Here is a 22,250-nt window from a genome sequence, read left to right as displayed (position 1 = left end):
TTAACATCTCTAAACATGTTGTAAGTTGGTAGCTTTTGAAGTGGAACGAATTAAAGCTGATGAAGGCAATCCACCAAAAATGCTGAAGCATGTCCGAGAGCTTGCAGAACAACTATTAAAAAATGTAAGTTTATTGTATCCCTGTATTGGCTATAGAGTGTTTTGATCATACTGATAATACTTCACTACATTAACGTGATAACTTCATGATGCACAACGTACGTTCCAAAAGTTAGGCAGAAAACTCCTTGATGTAAGCACACTGGGCGCAGATAGAAGTTACATTTCTCACATGATCAGGTCCCTGAAATCACTCTACAGCTGTGCTGTGACACGTGCATAGCTTCAGACTACTTTTAAAGTGGCCAATTATGCAAAAAATTAACCCTTCTCAAAAGAGTTGTCAGGTGAAGGTGTTCTGTTTTACAGTGCCTTGGGGAACTTGTGTTCCCTAGGGTTAATTTTTCACATATATGGGACTGGGCTAATGCAGCCTACCCCTACTTGTAGCAGTGTCAGCAGTGCAATAGCCGATATGCAGCTTGGCAGGTTGGGGAGAGCAGTGTTTGGCTAGTAAGTCTGTTGGGATGGAAAGGGCATGGGAGAGGGAAGGAGCATGGGGGTGCAGATCAAGGCCTCCATGGTGAGGACTAAGCCATGGGCAGAGAGAAGTGCAGGCAAGAGTGGCTCCCCCTGCTGTGAATGCCCCCAGGGGAGGCATGGGGGAGACATGCCCCCCAGATTTGTGCATGGGGTGAGGTTGGGCTACCCACTGTGTGTCTGGGACCAAGGGCTGCTCCAGCTTCTTCCTGGCAGGGAGGCTGGGCTGATGCTGTGGAGGTGGGGCAGGTGCAGGTGGGGCAGGTGGCAGCAGCACTGGAAGTGGGGGGCTATGGGGTGGGCCATAGCCATCCCAAAATTCACCTTAGGTCCCCCTCCCAGCGCCACCCCCACTTGCCCCACCCCTGCCCCCCAAGCACAGCCCTGGTCCAGCCCCCCCACCAGGAGGAAGCCAGCACAGCCCCCAGCCCTGAGCCCGCAGTGGGCAGCCCACTTTTGCCCTGCACACAACTCTAGGGGGTACATGTCTCTCTGGGGCGTGCATATAGCAACAGGGCCCGCCCTTCCTGTGCCTCCCAAACATGCATCCCGCAGCTCTGTCCTGCACCCTGCCTCTGACCCTGCCCCATTCCCTCCTCACCGTAGGATCCTCGATCTGCCCCTTCTCCCCACCCCCAGCTTACGGGCCTGCTGCTCTCCAAGCTGCCAGGCTGCATTCCTGCCCACGTGCATGCTGTGGCTGCACACATGTATGGGGCATTTATCAGTGACATTATCAGCCATACTGGCCAATAAAAGCTGATTTCCAATAATGTCAATTTTCCTTTTATCAGTGCCAGTATGATATGGACAAATATATTGGTGCATCTCTACTAGGGACAGGGGCAGTTCCTTGGTTGGGAAGCAGGGTGGCTCCTCAGCTTGCTGCTAACCTGCAGGCAGGCTCTATTTCCTCCTCTCCTGCCCCTCACCAGACAGGTGAACATCTGTTGGGTTGAGGGGGTGCTCCCACTCATGGGACTTTATTTGTCAGCACCCACTAAATGCAGAATTTTTTTTCCTTTCTGAATCTAAAGGCTTTTTTTTTTAGGCACCTAGCTGGTTTGGGCCCTTCCTTTGCACTGTTGACATCTGAGCAAATGTAGTAGGCTGTGCATTGTCTGGGCACATACATGAGTATAAATCTGGGAAACAGAAGCAGAAGACAAGGAGGACAATAGCCCTCCCATGGTTTAGTGCCAATAACTGTGTGGTTCGGGTACTCACCCAGGAAGTAAGAAACCCAGGCTCTAGCTGGCAAGATCAGCAGTGCCCAGAGACCTGGCTTTCAAGCTAAGTGCCTTGACCAACCTGCAGAGCCAAATTTTGCATTTTAGATGTTTCCCTTATACGATAATAGTCTTGGTATAGTTTATCTTTGGAAATCTGAATGCATTTCGTAGCAGGGTTTAATACAAGCCCTATTAGATTTCTTGTTCTGCTGGAGGACTAGAAACTCTGTTTTTTCTCCTTTAAAAAGGGCCTGAAAATTTCAGCCTACCATCTTTTTATTTTCATTGTGCTTCTAAATTTATCCTCAGTTTTTGTTTCCTAAAACACCAGTTTACAATCTAGAATGCTGAATTGTTTTTGTATTCTTAATTTCTTTTCAACCACACTTTAAAGCGGTGGTGACCCATTTGCTTTTTATTTTGGATGAAATCCTGATATTCTAACTTTATTTTAAATGCTATTATTTTAAATCGTTGCCATACCACAGGTCAAGCACTATCCATGGTTTTCTAGGGTAGCAGCCATCTCACTGAACTACACACCCTCTAAATTGCTCTCTTCCTCATGGCCCCTCTACTTCCTTCTCTTGGCCACCTAGTAGGAAAACTTCTGAAGTCTGTACTGTACATTAAACTATCAGTTTCCATTCAAGTCCAGATCTTTTCATTTTTAAACTTGCATTTTTGCTTAAGCTTTAGCAAAACCTCTTCTATCTTGGTAATTGTAGAAGGCTGTGGGAATGAAAAGCTAGTGATACTACGCTACAACAATACTGTAGGTTCAGCCAAGTTTGATTGGCTGGGAAATTGAAAACTAACAATTGTTAAAGACTGACCTCGTGATTTTGTTTTCTTAACATTCTTACACAAATATATAATGTGACACATGTGCGATTCTAATATGCTATGACACACGTTGACATCATCTGAAAAAAGGTCTTAAATATAATTTGTCAGTTGACTTTTCTGCTTACATATTAAATGGTAGTAGTCTCCCCTGGAAGTATCTGAGAGAGAAAGACTTGATTCATTAAGAATCCCCCCACTACCCATACATCCTGTATGTTACCACACAAATTTTAAGATAGCCCAAAGCTTCCTAACTTGAATTCAGTACATATTTGTTTCAATTAAGGTAAAACCTGATGAAGCAGATATTTTTTGAAGCACTTCAAATACCATTCCAATAAGATGTGTTTCAAATTTAAAGTGCTTCAGTGTCATACAGACAAACGGGTCCTTCCCGTCATGATTATTTCTCATCGTGACTCCTGCATTATCTCTTGTTGACCATGAGAAATGGAGCCTTGTTCCATGCGTATCCATTCACAGTGCTGCTATAAAAATTGTTTTTCTGGTTCATCGGTTCAAGCGTTGCACTCACTTCGATGCATTTCTCTAACAGCTGTCTTCACACACAGCATGAGTAAGTCATCCCTACTTCCTCGCCTGTCCCCTCCACTACTTACCATTTCTTGCACGCTGCTCAAATATTATTGTCTACCTCTGCTCCATTTATAATGCCAGCCTCCATCACCAACATGTACCTTATTGTCTTGTTTAATATCTCTCCTTAAAACTCTCCTCTGCATATTTGCCTACAAGGATCTTAATATTGGTTTGATAAGTTAGTACAGGCTGACTGCTAATTCTCATGCTGGTCAGTGCAGCCTCATTGTTACCTGGTGTTCCTAGAGGTTTCTTTTTGTATCTAGTTATTGTCTCATGTGTAATGTATTTTTTGCTAACTCATTGCATTTGTACAGCACTAATGCAATAGGACTTTGATCAGTAGAACTCTTAGGTGCTACCACACTACAAATAATTAGTAATCTTATGAGCCTGGTTAATAGTGTATCCCAAAATATAGCCAAGGGGAGAGTAAGTACTGCAGTTAATCTGACAGTCTATCAGGGCCAATGGACTACAGTGCTATTAATACTAAACGTATTAGTATTACTAAGTGAAATTTGAAATAGCATGCAAAATGTTAACAGTGAGGGTATCTGAAACAAACTGTTAAGGGAAATGGTGGATTCTGTATCTCTTGATTGAAGATATCATATCAAAAAGTTATTGGACTTACATAGGGAGAACCTGTGGAGAAATTTGACCTTTTATGATATGCAAGTCAGACAAGATGATCAAGTGGTGTTTCCTGGATTTCAAATGTTACAAATCAGAGGTAGGTTATATAAATCTGCATCTGAGAGTAACCATCAAAGCAGTAGTGGTATAGAGAGATTCCAAGACAGCTCACAGAGCCAGAACAAAAAATCTAGGGACCCTAGGTTTCTCTGATTAAAAAAAAAAAAATCACAAATCTCTGCTAAAACCCCCTTGAATCAGTGATTAAAATGAAAGGCCCCTCACTCCCCACCCCCCACAGGTCCCCTGGCCCTGCTGGTGCCCCTAACCCCTCACCCCGACCCCACAGCCCCTTGGCCCTGCTCATGCCCCTCACTCCCCCCATTGCCCCTCCAGCTCTGCTGGTGCCCCTCATCCCCCACCCACAACCCCCTGGCTCCCCAGCCATGCAAGAGGGGGCCCCTGGTTGCCAGGACTATGGGGCCAGTGACCCAGGTCCACAGCCCCCTGCCCCCAGCAGGAGGCAGTGGCTGCTGTAGTGGAGCGGAACCTGGCTCCCACCCTGCTGCCTGCTTCCTGTGGGTTCAGGCAGGGAGGGCATCTCTCTGCCTCTACACGCATGGCCAGGGATGGGACCTGAGCCCCCCAGATCTGTGCATGAGGCAGACATGGGCTGCCCCCTGCAGGCTTAGGCTCCTACCCTGCTGTCCTCCCCCAGGACCTACGCAGCCCAGTGAAGCATGCCAGGGACACCTTGTCCGGGCAGAGTGGAACCAACAGCAGCAAACAGCAGGGTGGGGGCCTGAGCCTGCCAGCAAACAGCCCATGCCCAACCCCTCCCCACACACAGATCTGGTAGGCAGGACTCCCCCCTGCCCCCCTGAGAGTACATGCAGTGATGGGAAGCTGGTTTCACCAACAGCCCTGTCCCACTCCCTGCCGGGGCCCTGCGGCCATGCATTAGCCCCAGGCCCCAAACCCCACTCACCACCCAACTAGGTAGTAGTCCCAGCCCTGCCCAACTCCCTTCCTCTCTCCCTTCCTATAGGGGCCTCAATCTCCCACTGCCACTTACCTACAGGAGCTGCTCTCCAGGCTGCCTGGCAGCCATATGCATATAAATATACATGGCACCCCCTGCCCGACTGCCCTCCTCCTGCTCCCTTTTAGCTGCTTGCAAGCTGGAACTCTGCCAGCCTGCAGAGAGCTCTTTGCAAAACTTAAAAATCTACAGGTCTCACTGTTCAAATGAGAGACCCACTTTTTCCTCAGAGAAAAGGGAAAATCTATGTTTTTCTTTTTTTTTCCATGGAAAATGGAAAACCCGGATCCCTGGAAATGAGATATCCCAAGGAGACAAGGCAGTCAGAGAAACTTATTAAATTATTATCATTAGTGTTGCATGTTATATGCACATTAACATGGAGACTGAAATTTAAGGCCATTGTCATATTAATTATTTAGTCACTAAAGCAGAGGTCATACTAATGGAAAGGATAAATTTGTTACTTTCGTGGGCTGCTGTGAATATAGTTGCACAAAATTTCTTTTTTACCTAAAGGGTCTGCCTCTGTTTTATTTTTCTTTAGACTATAAAATTGGTAGTAACTCATAACAATAAGTTCATGTGAATTGGCATTTCTTCTTCACCTTTTAAAAATTCAACTGATCCTGAATAATTTTAAATGCTTTTCATGGAGCAAGCATATTCAGAAATCACTGCAGCTATGAACAGTGGTCCCAATCATATGAAAACATTCATTTTAGTGAATACATTCCAAAACGCCTATGAAATAAAAGAGCAATGGATAAAGATGAGAAAAGAGACATTTTAGTGAGTATAGTACAATTCCTGCCAATAAGGAGAACTGTTATTCTAGGGAGAATGATGGAAGTCAGGATTCTTAGGCCACTTCGGACTGGAAGAAAAGCAGAACCTGAAAAATATCAGGGCTAGGATCCAGAATGCCCTAGGTAGACTGAAAAAATAATCTACAACCAGTCAGATAAAATTCAGCAAAGACAAGTACAGTCTTGAATTTGGGACAGAATAATTGCATGCACAAATACAGACTGGGAATGATTGGCTAGGCTACAGTACTGAAGGACCGGGGGCTTATAGCGGAGCATATGTTGAATATGAACCAACAGCGTGCTCTTCTTGCAAAAAAAGCCAACAGCATCTTGGGTTGTATTAACAGGATGTCACTTACAGGTAAAGGGAAGTGAATCTTCCACACTATTCAACACTGGTGCGGCCTCACCTGGAATACTGTGTTTATTTTTGGGCCCCACACTTCAAGTAGAACGTGGACAGATTGGAAGGAGTCCAGTGCAGAGTAGTAGAACTGATTAGGTGCCTGGGAAGTAAGACTCATGAGGAAAGGCTAAAAGAACTAGGGTTATTTAGTCTGAAAAAGAGAAGACTGAAAGGAGATTTTTGATAACAGTTTTCAAATCCCTGAAGGACAATTATAGAGGATGGAGGTGGGCTTTTCTCTGGCTATAGAGAACAGGACAAAGAGCAATGACCTCAAGTTGCAGCAGAAGAAATTTAGGTTAGAGATTAGGAAGAACTTTCTGACCATGGGTGTGGTCACGCATTGGAACGGGCTACCTAGAGAACTCATGGAATTTCCATCCTTGAACATTTTCAGGAGCAGGTTAGACAAACACTTGGCTGGCATAGTTTAGTCAGGGATGATCGTGCCTTGACCAGGGGTCTGTTTCCAGCCCTACTTTCCTATGCTCCTAATAGTTTTAGGGAGCCATTAACTTTGCATTGGGTAGATGTGATAACCTGCAAACTTTCTTCCATTTTGTCTTATTCAGAGACTTCTCCCAAGTTTTTGTTATTTATGCCTTTCCCACATAGTTGCACCCTTCTTTTCCTCTTTGGTCCATCTTATCTATGCAGAGCTGACTTGAGGAGGATGTGGGGCCCAGGCCAAATCAGCCCATGTGGGGCCCTGCCCCCTCTCCAATCTGGGCCCCGGACCCAAAGAAGCTGCCGCCGCTGATGCCAGTGGCAGCATCTGCAGTAGGGGGCAGGTAGCGAGTGGCTGCACACAAAGCTGCCGCTGCTCCACCCTGCTCTGTGGCCCGCCCCCCAGCACAGGGCCTGGGGCAGTTGCCCCAATTTGTACCCCCTTAGGGACGGCCCTGTATCTATGTCTTCTGAAATTCAAGTAATGACCTATATAGTATCTTGATTTTCCCTACTGGTAGAAAGTTTAGTTACAGAAGCATATCCACACCTGCTCCTGTAGTAACAAAGTGAAATACACATTGGTACATTTTTACCTTGTGAAATTTTACAAATGAAAATATTTTCTGTTAATATTGTACATTGGTCATTCTCCAGAAAGCCAAAAGGAGGAGTAACCCATGTAAGCCTTGGGCATGAATGAAACTGGGAGAATCCAGTATGAGCAAATAGATGACTTTGGGAACAGTCTGAGAGAATGGTTATCTCTGTGGTATGTGCCTGGAATCATCTATGTATGTCAGATACTCAGTGAAGTGAAATAGTTATATGTCATGCCGCTCTTCAATCTTCCCAGAAGTAAAAATATCATTTAGTGTTTAGAATAACTACGAACTAGCAATTAAATAAAAATAAACTGGCCAAAGTTAAGTAGTCGTTTCCTTACTGAGTTGCAGTATGTGGCAATATCTCAGTTTTTCACCCTGGGGAAAACTACCTTGCTTCTTGGAGGCAGTGGGGTGACAAGCACTGGAGAGCAGTGGGAAGGGATGGGACAGAAGGAGGCAAGGCAGTATTACCTGCCCCAGAGACTCAAAGACCCTGGCTGCTGCTTCTGTCTCTCCATACCCTGCTCATACAGTTGGAGGAGTAGCTGCTGCTGTGCCTCCTATACTGCCCCTTCTCCCCCACAATTACACTGCTGGCCTAACAACAAAATTAGGGTTTTTTGAAGCTCCAAATCTAAAAGAACATTTTTCGATATTTCACTTCAGTATCCTGCAAGCTTATTCAAGTCTTAAACTGTTAATAACATTTCTTAATGTCATAAAAACAAAGTTGGAAAAGTTACAATGAAGGGTTTTGGGGAGTGATTTCGAACAGAACTTCACTTAAAAGATGCAGATTCTCAGGTCATTAAGCATAAGTATAACCCAGATATGACTGAAGTTGGACTTCATTTTCTACAAACTAAACATTCTATACTTGTAGTGAAGAAAAGTTTTGTCTTTGTGCAAAAATTGCATTTAATCCTAAAAGGTTATGTATGGTGCTGTTTTCAATAGTGGGCATATTTTCCACCTGAGCCACTGCATATTATTACTTTTTGTCTATGTTCCAAGATATCATGTTGCTAATATATGAAATATTGATACTTTAATGTAAGATGTTATATTTTTGGTTGCAGGAGAATCCAAATCCTCATACAGCTTTCCAGAAAGTCCCACGGCCCACTGAGGGATCCCATTTGCGAGTTCACATCCTTCCTTTTCCCAAGATTAATGAGAGCCGGGTTCAGGAGCTTATCCAAGAAGGCATTGCTAAGAACCAAAGTGCACCACCTGCTACTCGTCTAGAAAAGAAATGTGTGGTTCCTGCTGGTCCACCTGTTGGTATGTTCCCTTGATAACTAGTTTTTATCTTTGAATCCATGGTAGAATGGAAGTCTCTACTTAAAGTAAAATGTATCATAGAAATTTAACTGGGTGGGCAGAAAGTATGGAAAGAATTCCTATTTTAATTACTTGAGAGTATAATTAATGTATCAAGGAATCTGGTTCTCAATTTACTAATTAGGTAATGAGTTGATTTAAAAAGTTCTGGAAGTTCAGTACCTTAAAAATCTTGGAATAAATGAAAGTAAAAGTTTTCTAAATAAATGAGAAACTTGCCTTGACTTCATTAAATTGTAGCCTTCTCCTTGTACAGCTTATTACATTAATTCTTTTTTCTTTTATTTGTTATGTCAGCACATGCAGGAACTAGTTCATTTTATGTGGGCGGAAAAAGCCTGTTTTGTTCCTGTGTCTATGGCGTGGCATTCTCTTCTGTGTAGAAAGAGAGAGGAAAGAGAATGAGAATGATAGATCTTAAATACTAAAGTTTCTTGTGAGTTCAAAACAAAGGCTGTCTTAAAGAATCTCTAAAATTGAAATGAAACGAGATTCTAGGTAGGAGGTCTGTGTTGGAAATTTTCATTGCAAACTATGGATTCTTTTAGATCAGCAGTGCACAGACTTTTGACCCCACAGGCCAAATAAATGTGCAGGGCTAGTCCATGGACTGGATTGGTTACCATGTTGCCCCATGTTGCATAGGTTCTCCCTATGCAAGTCCAATAACTTTTTGATATGATATCTTCAATCAAGAGATACAGAATCCACCATTTCCCTTAACAGTTTGTTTCAGATACCCTCACTGTTAACATTTTGCATGCTATTGGTTACCATGTTGCAGATTGGACCCTGGGACTCCGCCCAGCCCCAATCCTGACTGCATTGGGAAAGTTCATAACCCAGTCCTAATGGATAGAGGATGGGTGGAGGTGACATTGGGGCCCTGGGTCCCAAACTTGGCTGGGTGGAGGTGGCTTGGGGGTCCATACCCCTTCCCGTCCATCTGGGATCAGGCTTTGCAGGGTCTGTACTACCCCCACCTGGCCAGGATCATGTTCTGGGAGCTCTGCCTAGGCACTGCTTGCCAGAATCAGGCCCTCTGCCACCCTGCACACTCTATGTAGCATGCAGGGCCATGACTCACAGGCTTCCTGCAAATCCCTGGGGAGCCCAGCAGGCTGAATGACTTGGCGCAGGGGGTCAGATCTGCGCAGGGGGCTTTAGATTCTTGATTCTTTTGAGAAACTCTTTTAGAGAATGGCAAGTTGTGAATTAATAAGGTTAACTTAAGTTTCTTTTATCAGGAAACCTTTTATTGAATAATCAAAAGAGAGGTCTCTTCTAAGGAACAGATACAATCTAAATGAATTCTGCACTGTCTGCAGGAAAATATGAATGCCCCAAATATGTTTGTGTTTGTTTGCATGCTTTTGAGTGGAAGATACTCTCATGAAAATTATGGATATTAATAGAAAGATGTATCAGGCTGCATAGAAGACATGCTTTCTTTAATGAATGCTATGATGGAAACATTGATACCAAACTCTGCGTTTAGTTTGAAATGGTTTACATGTTTTAAAGGCTTATTTAAAGGCTAGGTAAATGTGGAACCCTACAATTGCTTTACTTACAGCAGATGAGAAAATAAGTTTTAACAATTGTATTTTCTTGGTTTTAAAACTTAGAAAAGCTAGCAAATTCAGCATAGCAAATATGTTTTTGTAAGGAGACTAGATTCTTAGAAAAGAAAAACACAAATGAAATGTGAGTTAAACATATGATTAACATAGTAAAACAAAGTTGAAGAAAAGATTATATACTAATTCAGTAAGTTGCTGTAAGAAGATGGAAATAGACTTCACTTTTTCATGCCATAGTGGTTAAGATTGTGATCTTGAAAAAACAATCTGTTTGTATGTTAACACAATTATATTTAGTTTCTTGAGTCAGAATCTGGCTGTCTATAAAACAACCAAAACCAGAAATAGAGACCCAGTTAAAATTCAGAGCACCATCACAAGTCAATACAGTCGAGGTGAATTAAGAAAAACAAGAATAAGCAAATATTTTTAAAGGCTACTTCAGTTTCTAATATGTTTCTCACATGTGTCTAAGGTCAACTGACTTGAAGAAATGTTAAGAATTTTGTGACTACTCTCTACTTGCCATAAAACTGATCCACAGTATACTTTTCCTTCCTCCGTAGTTTCTATAATGGAAAAGGGAAGTACAGTTTTCAACAGTGCACAAAGGCTTGAAGTTGTTAGAAACTGCATCTCATTCATATTTGAAAATAAATTTTTGGAGACTGAAAAGGTAATTAAAAAAGTTAACTTTCCTGTTAAGTTTCTGAAACTTGTTTTTCTAATGTTCATTTACTGTTTCATTCATTGAAATGAATAATAACACATGTAAGTAGTAAACCCACAAAATTGTTTAAATCCAGTCTGTATGCTTGTGTGTAGATGCGCCTTCTAAGGGTCTGTTTATAATATTTAGTGAATTCATGTTCATTTTTGCCTAATCATATTGACTCTATTCACCTAATATTATTTTCCATATGGGTTTTTAAAAGTTCATGAAACAGAAAAGTTCCAGTTACAAAGAATGTAAACAAAACACAGACCTAGTGACATCGTTATTTGCCACAGGTCCTCTTTTGAACTTTTCAGTGAAGCTAATTCCTATATATTACAAAAATTATACTGTTAATACAGTGTATAGTGTTTAGGATTGTATTTAAATAGTTGGCTTGTTCACTGTTAATAAAATGTGTGACCTTCCAGAATTGTTATACTTGGCATTGTTATTATTTCTGCCTCTAGATATGGCTAATTGTATGGATTTTATCCATGGAATTTTACAGCTATTAATTCCACACCATGTCATTTTTTTTACGTAAAGTTTAGGAAAGAAAGCCAAGTGAATTGTAACTTTAATCCAAAAAACAAAGCTAGAGGTTTGTTTCTGTTTTTTCAGTTCTGCATGCATCTGTGTGTGTCTGTCTCTTGTGTGTATGTGTGAAATACATTTCATGCAACTTAGACTTCCTCATCTGCATCCTACATTCTTCCTACAAATCTTTCTTTTCTGAGTTTTTTCCTAATAATCCAAAACTCTAAGCATCATCAAACAGCTGTACTTAAGAGCTGGAGGAAGGAGTAACGCTATAAATTTTAACTGCGTTCACATTCATTAGATTCGGTGGAATTTGCTTTCCAAATTTTACAAAACTGTTCATGCTAGACAGTATTAAGTTGTGGACTAGAAGCAGTTTTAGTCTGTTTCCTCAAGATCCATTGTGAATTCAGTCCTAGCATCTGCCATTTGTAGGCTAATATATTGTGCTGTCTGGAAAGATTGTTGGGAAATCTGTTGAGATTTCTAAAAATTTAGGAGCTATGTAAATACTTTGTGGATCATTTCAAGCCTGTACAGCAGAATTATTTAGCTGGTACTCTTGGATTTGTAAGTGAAGAGGAAATGGAAAAAGTACCAGTAAAAGAATTCTCTCAAATATTTTTCAAATAGATTCCTCCTATAAACTATGTATGTTTTGGAGAATGCAAGATGGCATGCTATAATGATCCTGTAGCACAAAGTACCTAATACATTTGTAGTTCTACTACTTGTGAGAAATGTGTCCATCCGAAAATCATGCTGAAAACTCACCATATCAGGACACATGTTCAGTAGGTTTTAAAAGGCATTACTTATGCTAGTTTAAGACCTGGCCCTTCTTGTGTTCCTTCTGTTCCAGAGAAACAGGATGTTCACCCTCATTTGCACAAGAATCTGACTCCAATTTTATATTTGTTTTATTACTGGCCTCAACATTTCTTCTGCTTAGAGATTTAGTAGGACTTTTATGCTGTTTATTAATGATGCATACAAAAAAAAACCAGGGAGAGCTTAAAGCTTAGTAACTGGGTTAGCTTGTGGTATGTTAAAATGAGAGTCTGATGATGAAGTTTTGAATTCATTTTGGAGTTTTTATTTATTAAATCGTTGTTTGCAATGTCTCGACAGAGAATTAATGACAGTCAATATTTATTGGCCCTTCATTTCACTGAGGTTAGATTTTCTTGTCTGTAGACTTTGCCTGCTACACTGAGGGCCCTAAAAGGAAAGGCAGCTCGACAGTGCCTGACACGGGAGTTAAGCCTTCATGTTAAGCAAAATCGAGCAATATTGGACCATCAGCAGTTTGACTACATTGTGAGGATGATGAACTGTGCTTTACAGGTACATTACATTTATTTTTATGTCCTTTTACAGATCTCCTTTGTTATTTTAAATAAAACAATGTTAATGATGATGTAGAAAAAACATCATAATGTCACTGGGGAACAATATACTGTAGAAAATGTAGCATATTACCTGTCAGTGGAGTTTTTAGCTGTTTTGCAGCTGAGATGATAATGAGCCAAGATCCACATTGCTCTGGCCAACTGTATCTGTATTTGGAAAGTAGTCTACATGATGTCAAAGCCTCCTTTCCATTTGTATTGGAAAAAGTGGGTTTTTTCTTTTAAAAATTTAATTAAAAAAATAACCATGGTCCCAACCTCCATAGAAATTGTTATTCAAAACAGTCTTAGTTGATCTGGAGCTAAGTCTGTAGGTCTGTTTAGCTAATCTGCTTTCTATATTATATGAGCTAGCTTGTGTGTTCTTTTATGCCCCTGCACAGTGATATTCACCGATTCTAAGCAGTGCTATCCAGTTGGATAAAAGCACAAGTCCTTCCACTAGCCAGTGAATTTTGCCAGTTCATTGATACAATATCATTTAGAGCAGTGGTTCTCAACCTTTTTTGTACCGGGACCCGTTTGCCAAGAACAATGGATTGTCCTGACCCACACCCCCTGGCCCTGCTGGTGCTTGACCCACAGTCCACTGCCCCCTTGGGCCCTAGTGATGCCCCTCACTCCCGATTCACAGTCCTCTGACCCGCCAGCCCTGCCAGAGGGGGCCCCAGCTGCCTCTGTCCTGCTCAGGCCAGAGCATGAGCAGTGAGCGTGGGCCCCACATGTAGCGGCACTGACTCTTGCCTCCGGGCCAGGCACACAGCTCCTCATTGTGAAAAACTGCCCCCCCTCCTTCCCCTGCTGAAGGGCCAGTCATCTTCTCCCCCACACCCTGCTCCCCGTGCCCTGCTGCCTGGCCACTGTCCCCAGTGCCAGCAGGTAGATGTATGTGTGCATTCCATCCCTCACTTCCCATTCAGTTTTCTGCGTCCAGTTGCTGGGGCTGCTCCCATGACCCAGGCTCACTCTGTGCTGGCACCATGCGTCTGCACATGCAGATGCACACATGCCTGTTGCCTCCAATCACCCCAAGCAGTGACTTGTAGACTGGAATGCTGGCAGCCTGCAAGGTGAAACCCATGCTTTCTCTGTTTTTTCTGAGGAATATTCCCTTTTGAATATTCACCAGTTGAGAAATCCTGATTTAGAGTATCACCTTTAACAGCTGAACTTCAGTAGAGAAGTGAATTTGCCATCTTGCATGTCAAAGACAGTCAAAGTGTTTCATAGCAAGAATTATTTGCTAAAGAGAAATTGTTGGCTCCATTGTAAAAATATTAGCTTTTTTCCACAAAAGTGATTTGGTTTAATATACATGAGTTCCTGTCTTCCATTATGCAGTAATAGCTTCCCCAATCCATTTCCAAGCTGCTGATACAGGTATGGTCTAGTTAATGAAACATGGAGTTTTTTCTTTACACTTGTACAGTTAGTTTTTGATAAAGCTTTCGCCAACCGCTACAAAACATTAAATTTACCCTCTCACTCAACAGGCCTCATTTGCAACAAAAGAAAAGTAAATCTGCAGAGCTTTTGACAGTAAATGCTAATTACAGTATCAGTGCAAAAATGGTCAGTGGAGAAGAAAAGTATAGTCTTTGTTACCCAGATTTATGCTGGAGCTTCTGTTTGTTATTTGTGATATCCTCATGTGTTAAAGGTGCTTTCCAAGTCTATTTTTAGTTTGCTTAGGCAATGAACTGAACAATAAATATTTAAAATGCATCGTATAATGAGTAGCCAAAGTCTCAATAGCCAGTTCTAGTAAAAATAAATAAAATAGATAGCTCATGATTTTTTACCTTTATGTGAACAGTTGAACCTTCAGTGTTTCAGCCTATAATCTAAATGCAATAATTGTTTTACATTTAGAATGTGATATTTGTTGTGAGTAATTGTATCTCTAACATTTTATGCCTTTTGAAACTATAAAAGATTTAAGTTACAGTGTAATATGTATTTTAAAAAGAGAAGGAAAAGCCCTCCAAATACCAGCTTTTTAGGTTCTTTAATACAGGGGAGCAAACATGTTTGTCAGTTTGAATTCTGATAGCTACTTCTTTTAAGGATGTTCTTAGTATATAAGATCTTACATTGGGATTTGATTCTTATAAATACCATATTTGCTCAAATTTAAGACACGTGTTTTTGTCCCCAGTCAGCATGGGGCAGGAAGGAGCTCTTCAACTTACATTCACATACAAGGAAACCTCATTAAATATATTGTCTATCATTAAACTGCTGCCGGAAGCAACATGTGCTCAGTAATGGAAACTGACTAGGAAGTTGACTAAGTGCAACTGATACTGAGCGTGACTATAAAGCACATGGCCCATATTGGGCAAACATTTTTTTTTTGAGAAAAAGTTTCATGTTCCAAGTCAAATCAGCTATATCAGTTCCAAGTCTGTGAGTAATTGAAAAACCGTAGTTGACCTTACTACTGGCAAACATCCTCCACCTCTGCCTAGGACTTCCAGATCCTTTGGCGGGCATCCTACATGCAGGCCCAAGCCTTGAAGCTTGGGGTTCAGATGCCCCTGAGTTTTGCTTGCTCTCAACCATATGGCTGCAGGAGCAAGCTCTAGGGAAGAGTCTCCCATTTCTGTAAAGATAGCATGTATCTGCGATCCTCCCATTGAAATCTGGCCAGTGGGAAGCTAACTATGAGGCTATCACAGGGAGTCCTGTCCACAAGCAGGCAAGGGTGCAACTCTCCACTACACAGTGCCATTTTAATTGTGTTACCTTAGTAGAGTACTTCCCCTGCCACCATCGTGGTCATGGTGCATGATGATAAGAACCTAGCACAATCTAAATAAGATATATTGTGGTGCCCATTGTGTTCAGTCCCCCTCAGGACTGACTCTTTTTCAAATCATGGTGAGCTACTACATTGCATACATTTTTACTTCCTCATTCCCACAGCTAAGCTGTGCCTTTCTTTTCCATTTCCAATTATTTTTCACCATCCTTATGTCTGGGAAATGTCACCAAATGGGGTCCCAAACATTTCATCCAGAACCCCTCTGTTGGACTCTCTCTCAACCTGGTACATATGATTAGTGTGACTCCACCCTCAATGAGGTAAAGCCAAACTAGGTTGTCCTGCACCTCATCTACAAATAATTTTTTTAAAGAATCCCTGGACCTGTGACAAGAACAACTAGTTCCAGACATGAGTAGGGGCTAATTAATACATGGATCCTTTGTGGAGGGTATCTGGAGTACACTCCCATGTTGAGCAGTGCTGAGCTGTGGGGTAACCATGGCTTGAAATACTGTTGACTGTGCTGTGGCACAGCCCAATGAACTATATGGGAAATCATGAACTTGGCTTTAGATTCATATCATGCATTGTTAGTACTGTATATAAAAAGGTACAAAAGTGTTGTTTTAAAGTGTATTTATGGAATACCCATGCAAAAACTTGCAGTACTTTCAAAAAAGGGTAAAATGCATTAGTTTTGGATGAACTAAGTCTATAGGTACCCATAGTAATGTGCCTATGTGCACATCGAGACCCGTATTTGCACTGTCTCTGCAAATTACAATGGGCCTGTTTATCAAAATCAGTGTTTTCAGATATGCCCCTCACTTCCATGTGCTCTCAGGGAGAGTAGGGTCTGACAGTAAAGGGGGTGGAAACGGCCTACAGGGTGGAACAAGTGGCGGGGGGGGCGAGGGGAAGGGAGCCACCTGATCCCTCCCCACCCCCCATATCTGTTTTTACTGCTTTCGCAAAGCAAATCTCCAATAATTAGATTCTACATCTGGAAACTTATAACAAATTTATACATTTTCCATATATATAATTTAATTCTTGGGGGGGGTTCTTATATTCAGGGTCATTTTATATTTGGTAGATAAGATGAATATACTGTGAAAGGATTCATAAAGAAAATTTTAGCACGTATGTTTTCAGAAGGATTAAAAGAATACTCAGGTTCATCCCTATAGTTTAGGATGTATAATATCTTTTTCCAGTGTTGTATATCATTTGTCAAACTTAGTAGTGTATTTTTTGTTGACTTTGTTGTAAATGTAAGTAAATATAAAGTGTGTTCTGATAATTTGAATATGAATCATCACAGTGTCCAACTAGTAGCCCACAGGCTATATGTAGTCCTCAAGGGGTTAGATTGTGGCCCCCAAGTTCCTCCAACTGTAGCAGCAGAAACTGGAGGCTCTGGGCTCCCCACCTTCCTCTGGATTTTGCTTCCTGCCTCACTGCAAGGGGTAAGACACAGAGGTATGATGCAGTCCATGTATTGGGGAACCCCATTGCATGTGGCACTGGTAGAGTGGAAGAGCCCACGCCTGGGGAAATGAAGGTGAGGCTAGGGTACCTGCGCCTGTATGCTTGGTGCAGTGGGAGGTAGAAAATACCCATGTGCCCAGTGCAATGAAGGGTGGGTAAGGACTGCCTATGCACCTGATGCAGGAGGAGTAGGGACTGCCTGCATGCCCAGTGTAGTTGGGGTTAGGGAGCACTCATGTGCCCAATGCAGCAGGGAGTAGAGAGTGCCTGCTTGCCTAGTACAGCAAGGAGCAGGGACTGCCCTTGTCCCTGGTACAACAAGGAGTAGGGGGAGTGTCCATGTGCCCAGTACAGTGGCAGTAAAAATTGCCCACATGCCTGTTGCAACTGGGAGTAAGGAGCACCCACACGCTCAGTGCTTCAGGAAGCTCCTTGCCCCACTGATGCTACCTGCAGGATGTACAGCCCTCAGCCACTAAATTGGACAGCCCTGATGTACTGCATTTGTCATAGTTAAAACTCCAGAAGTAGTATTCTTCACATCTCAAACACTTGCTAATATTGAATGTTCTACAAAGGCCTTTTCCAGTTATGCCTAGGCTCAGAGGTGATAACCTAGCTTTTAATCTGTTATTTATGACCATCATCGGGTTTATCAATTTTTATGGGTTTTTTGAGCAACAATGTACTTTTCAGGGTCTAAATTAACATTCTGAACATTTTTACTAAAGCACTGAGAGTTCCATGGCAGAGAGTCCAAACATCTGTAATTTTGTTTTAGATGAGAAATATTAAAGTCAAAATGAGCAAAAATCTAGATAATAGTTATTCAAAAACCTTAAATAATAATTATTGCTGTCCGTATCCCAGAGATGCTCTGTCCTAAACATAGGGGGTTTGCCAAAATACATAAGACAGCATATGATTACCACTTCGAGTTTGTTTATTTCCATTATCCAGCTGTTTTTATGCCAATTCAATAAAAAATGGTTTACAAAACACATATCCCATCTCCTGTGCATTTGTCTGTCACTCAAAAGTAAGATCAGCTCATAAACCTGCCTAAATACTTCCATTCACTTGGAACATGGAAATAATTACATGGAAATAGCTGTTTGAAACACTATCTATTTCCAAATTTGAAGAGATGGGAGTTGTTTAAACTGATTTATGAGGTGATGTCTGTTTGATAGTTGTCTGTGTAGGATTGTGCATATTTATGTTAAACATAAGTTTTTGTATAATTACTCTGTTGAAAGATTTTTTTTCTATAATGCTGACTATAAACAATTGATGTTCCTTGCCATTCTATCACTGCTTTTAAAATGCAGGGATTCTTAGGCAAAGCAGCTCAATGCAAGCATGTTTTCGGGAGTAAATCTATACCATGTAAAAAAGTTGCAGGGAAGAATACAGACCTCTAGTGTTTGGGTGAGAAAAGGGTAGAAATGTAGCCTATGGATTAACAAACTATGCTAATGAAATGGGCAAGTGGCCTGTGTAGCAAGAACGCATTCTGAAGTCTCTACTATTCTTCAGAAGCATAATTAAAAGCTACAGAGTAGCTGCTTCTAGGATCAGGCCTGGCACAGGGAGGGCATGTGCTGCCCCTAAGATTGGCTGGTGCTGATGCTGCCACCAGCATCTGCAGGCGGTTGCCACTCGCCCCCCCCTCCCCACACACACACACACACCCACCCCCACTGCCAACACCATTGCAGCTGCCTGCGGGCAGTCCCCACTCAGCCCACCCGCGCTGCCAATTAACTATGGCGCACTAAAGAGATCTAACCAGCTATAAAGTTATTGCTGGAAAATGTATAATAACTTTATAGCTGGGTTCTATCAAGGCTTAATTTGTATGTGTAACCTATGCCCTTGCGGCTAGGAGCCCCATCAGCTGATTGGAGCTCCCAGCTCAGAGAGCCCATGTGCCTAAGAAGTTCTAGCTGACAGGGCTTCCAGCTGCGGGGGAGACTGCATTTGCTGTGATCTCTTAGCCACAGGATCACACCATGCACCCCTACTAGGGGCACACTGATAAAGATTTTTTTGGCCGATACTGATTATTAGCTAGCCATATCAGTCGATACTGATCCAACTGGCGATATGCAGCCCCTCAGCTTGAAGAGCAGCATACAGCTGGTAAGTCTGTGTAGGGGAAGGGGTGTGGGGCAGATTGAGGACCCCACAGTGAGGGAGGGAGTGTAGCTGGGGCAGGGGCAGAGCTCAGGATGGAGCCATGGGTGTGGAGGGAGGGTTTGGCTCCCCACCAGTGTGCACACCACTGGGGACAGCATCGGGGTATGTGCTGCCCAGATTTGTGCTCAGGGAGAGAGCAGGTTGCCCGCTGCAGGCTCAAGGCCAGGGGCTATGCTGGCTCTTACTGGTGGGGGGCTGAGCTGGGCAGCAGTAGTGCTGGGAGGGGGCTTAAGGGGTGGGCTACAGCCACCCCAAAATTCACCATAGCACCCTTGTAGCCCTACACTCCCAGCACCACTTCCTGCCATGTCCCACCCCTGCCTGCCCTGAGCCCAGCTCCTCTACTGGGAAGAAGCCGATGCAGCCTTTGGTCCTGGGCCCACAGCAGGCAGTCCACCCTCGCCCCACACGCACATGACACCCATGCCTCCCTGGGGGTGTGCATAGCCGCCAGAAGCTGCCCCCTGGATAAACCACCCATGGCTCCATCCCCACCCCTGCCTGGGTAGGCAGCCCCAGCCTCAGCCCCACTCCCTCCCTCAGTGTGGGGGCCTCAGTCTACGCCCCCATGCCCCTTCTGCCCCATACCTCTTCCCCCCACGGACTTACTGGTCGGAGGTTGCTCTCCAAGATGCCAGGCTGCATTCCTCGCTGTGTACATATTGTGGCTGTGCACATGGAAATGGCGTTTATTGGTGACATTATTGGCTACACTGGTCAAAAAAAGCCAATTGCCAATAATGTCAGTTTTCCTTTTATTGGTGCCGATAAGATATGGACTGATATATCAGTGTACCTCTATCTAACCCCCACAGCTGAGAGATCACAGCAGCTGGTCTTTCAGCTGCAGGGATGAGTGGTGTATTGTATTGCAGCTGGGAGCCCTGTCTGCTGAGGAGGCTTCCAGCCACAGGAATTTGCATTATGAGATCTGATTTGTGATCCATGTATATGAAGCATGGCAGGAGGCGTGATTGTGTGGACCATGCATTAGATCCCATTGTGCCTTTACCTGCACATGCAGAGGGGCCCCCAGTTATACTGTGCTGCTTCTTGCAGGTTAGTGTTTCTGTAGCACTGCACGCTGGCTAATTTGTATTTGTTGTTGTTGTTGGCAGTCCCCTTATTCAAGGATCTTTCATTGATGAGTCTTGAGGTGACTTTATAGTCCAATCCTTGAGCCACAGACCCATCCACGGAAGTTGCAGGTCTGAAGGGGCAGATAGGCTGTAGGCCAGGATTTCTCTCCTCGGCTCTTTTCCTTCCTCTGCTCTCTCTTCTTTGCTTTCAGGGTGAGACGCTTTATCTCAAAACATGCAGCCACTTGTTTGAAGTTGCGGTGCCATTGGAGTTGGTCAGGAGTAAGCTCCTCCCAAGTCTTGACTTTAGCAGCCATTTTCTTGAGGTATGCCTTCAATGTGTCCCTGTAGCGTCCCCTATGGCCACTGTGAGATCTGAGGCCATTACTAAGCTGGGAGCAGAGCACTTGTTTTGGGAGTCGAGAGTTAGACTTTTGCACACAACATCCAGCCCAGTGAAGTTGGTGCTTGAGGATTCCCAATTTAATGCTGCTAACATTGGCTTCAGCAGGGATGCTGGCATTTATGCAGTGATTTTCCTATTTCATTTGGAAGTTTTTCTGGAGGCATTGTGAGACTCTTGAGATAATGATGGTAGGTCACCCATGTTTCATGTCTGTAGAGGAAAGTGGGGGCGGGGAGTGACTGCATTGTAGATCTGGATCTTGATGTTTTTTCCATAGATTGCAATGAATAAAGACACCAAAGCAGTTCCCCAAAGTAGGCATTCGCTTAGCAGATCCTGTGCTGATTTAATATTCACTCTCCGAGAGGAGGCTACCAAAGTAGAGGAAGTGCTTGATTACCTCCAGGGTCTTTTCCTCAATGGTAATTTGGAGAAGGGAGTCGCATTTGAAGCCCAGGGCAGGCTGATAGAGCACTATAGTCTTCTTGATGTTGAAAAAGAGGCCCAAAGTTCTGTTGGCTTCTTCAAAAAGATCCAATGTGGTCTGGAGGTTATTTCTTAAAATGTGGTACCTACAATGATTTAGATTTGTGGTATTTTCATTAATACAGTTCATGCTCTCATAAGTAAAAAGTTACTGTAATTTTGCAAGTTGATGATAATTGAGATTTAAGATGTGAATGCTTTTATTTAAAAGAAGTTAGAATACATTACTACCGTAACAGATTTAAGTCTTTTTGTGAGTTCATGGACTATGGGCTCTAACTCAAGGCTGCTTACACTAGTGGACTTTAATATAGTGGCTTTTATTGTATTGGTAAAATAAAGAATATAGCAACAGATACTGAGTTTTGTACTTCAGTTCTTTCCTTTCTTGTAAGTTATTTGGACTTCCTTCAAAATCAATCTTCCAAAGTGAAGTGTGTGTTTCTGTTGTAAAACTTACTGCACTGTTGTAGTTCGGGAAAATACCATGTAGAGGAATGCTACAAAGGCAAAAATTGCACGTGCAAGGACATAGAGTAAAAAATGATAACTATTAGTAGAATCCTACATGGTACTCCAAGATCTGAGTGATGGCTTAAGCAAGATGTGAAATTTAAGTTAAAAGTGAAACTGGTCATAGTACTTAAATTGCGTCTGTGCATAAAACATATTTATTACAGTTTAAGGGTGAATTGCCATCACTGCCTCATAGTATTTCATTATAATATTAATATACTGGACAGTTTTGCTATTACCACTATCTAGCATCAGTTTTAGGAGCCTCAGTACAGATACCAAGTATTAAATCAGTGTTACTATTGGAGGACTCCAAACAGTTTAGCGTGCTTATTTGTGATATAAAATATAAATAGGTTAATGTATTTTTTTCTTTAGTGCATGCAAAATGGGGAAAGTGTTGACTTGACATGTGCCAGATCAACGCTTGGGATCTCAATATTGCACTATTAGGTGGGAGGGTGAGAC

At 42.6% G+C, this 22,250-nt stretch overlaps 1 protein-coding gene across 6 annotated transcripts in view; it reads left to right on the top strand.

The window, feature by feature from the left end:
• The window catches only part of SBF2 (SET binding factor 2), a 491,808-nt gene that overhangs the window by 290,850 nt on the left and 178,708 nt on the right, over positions 1–22,250 (top strand). For all 6 annotated transcript variants that reach the window (XM_090032682.1, XM_090032680.1, XM_090032679.1 and 3 more), the window contains 4 exons: positions 26–124; positions 8,315–8,519; positions 10,729–10,838; positions 12,618–12,767. In XM_090032682.1, the coding sequence (XP_089888808.1) occupies positions 26–124; positions 8,315–8,519; positions 10,729–10,838; positions 12,618–12,767 (564 nt within the window). The remainder of the gene's footprint in view (positions 1–25; positions 125–8,314; positions 8,520–10,728; positions 10,839–12,617; positions 12,768–22,250) is intronic.

This window comes from Crocodylus siamensis, chromosome 2 (genome assembly GCF_052110815.1).
Source record: "Crocodylus siamensis isolate JL-2025a chromosome 2, ASM5211081v1, whole genome shotgun sequence".
Classification (NCBI taxonomy): domain Eukaryota; kingdom Metazoa; phylum Chordata; order Crocodylia; family Crocodylidae; genus Crocodylus; species Crocodylus siamensis.
Note: the sequence above shows the minus strand (reverse complement) of the source record. Positions and strands in the feature narration are given on the sequence as shown.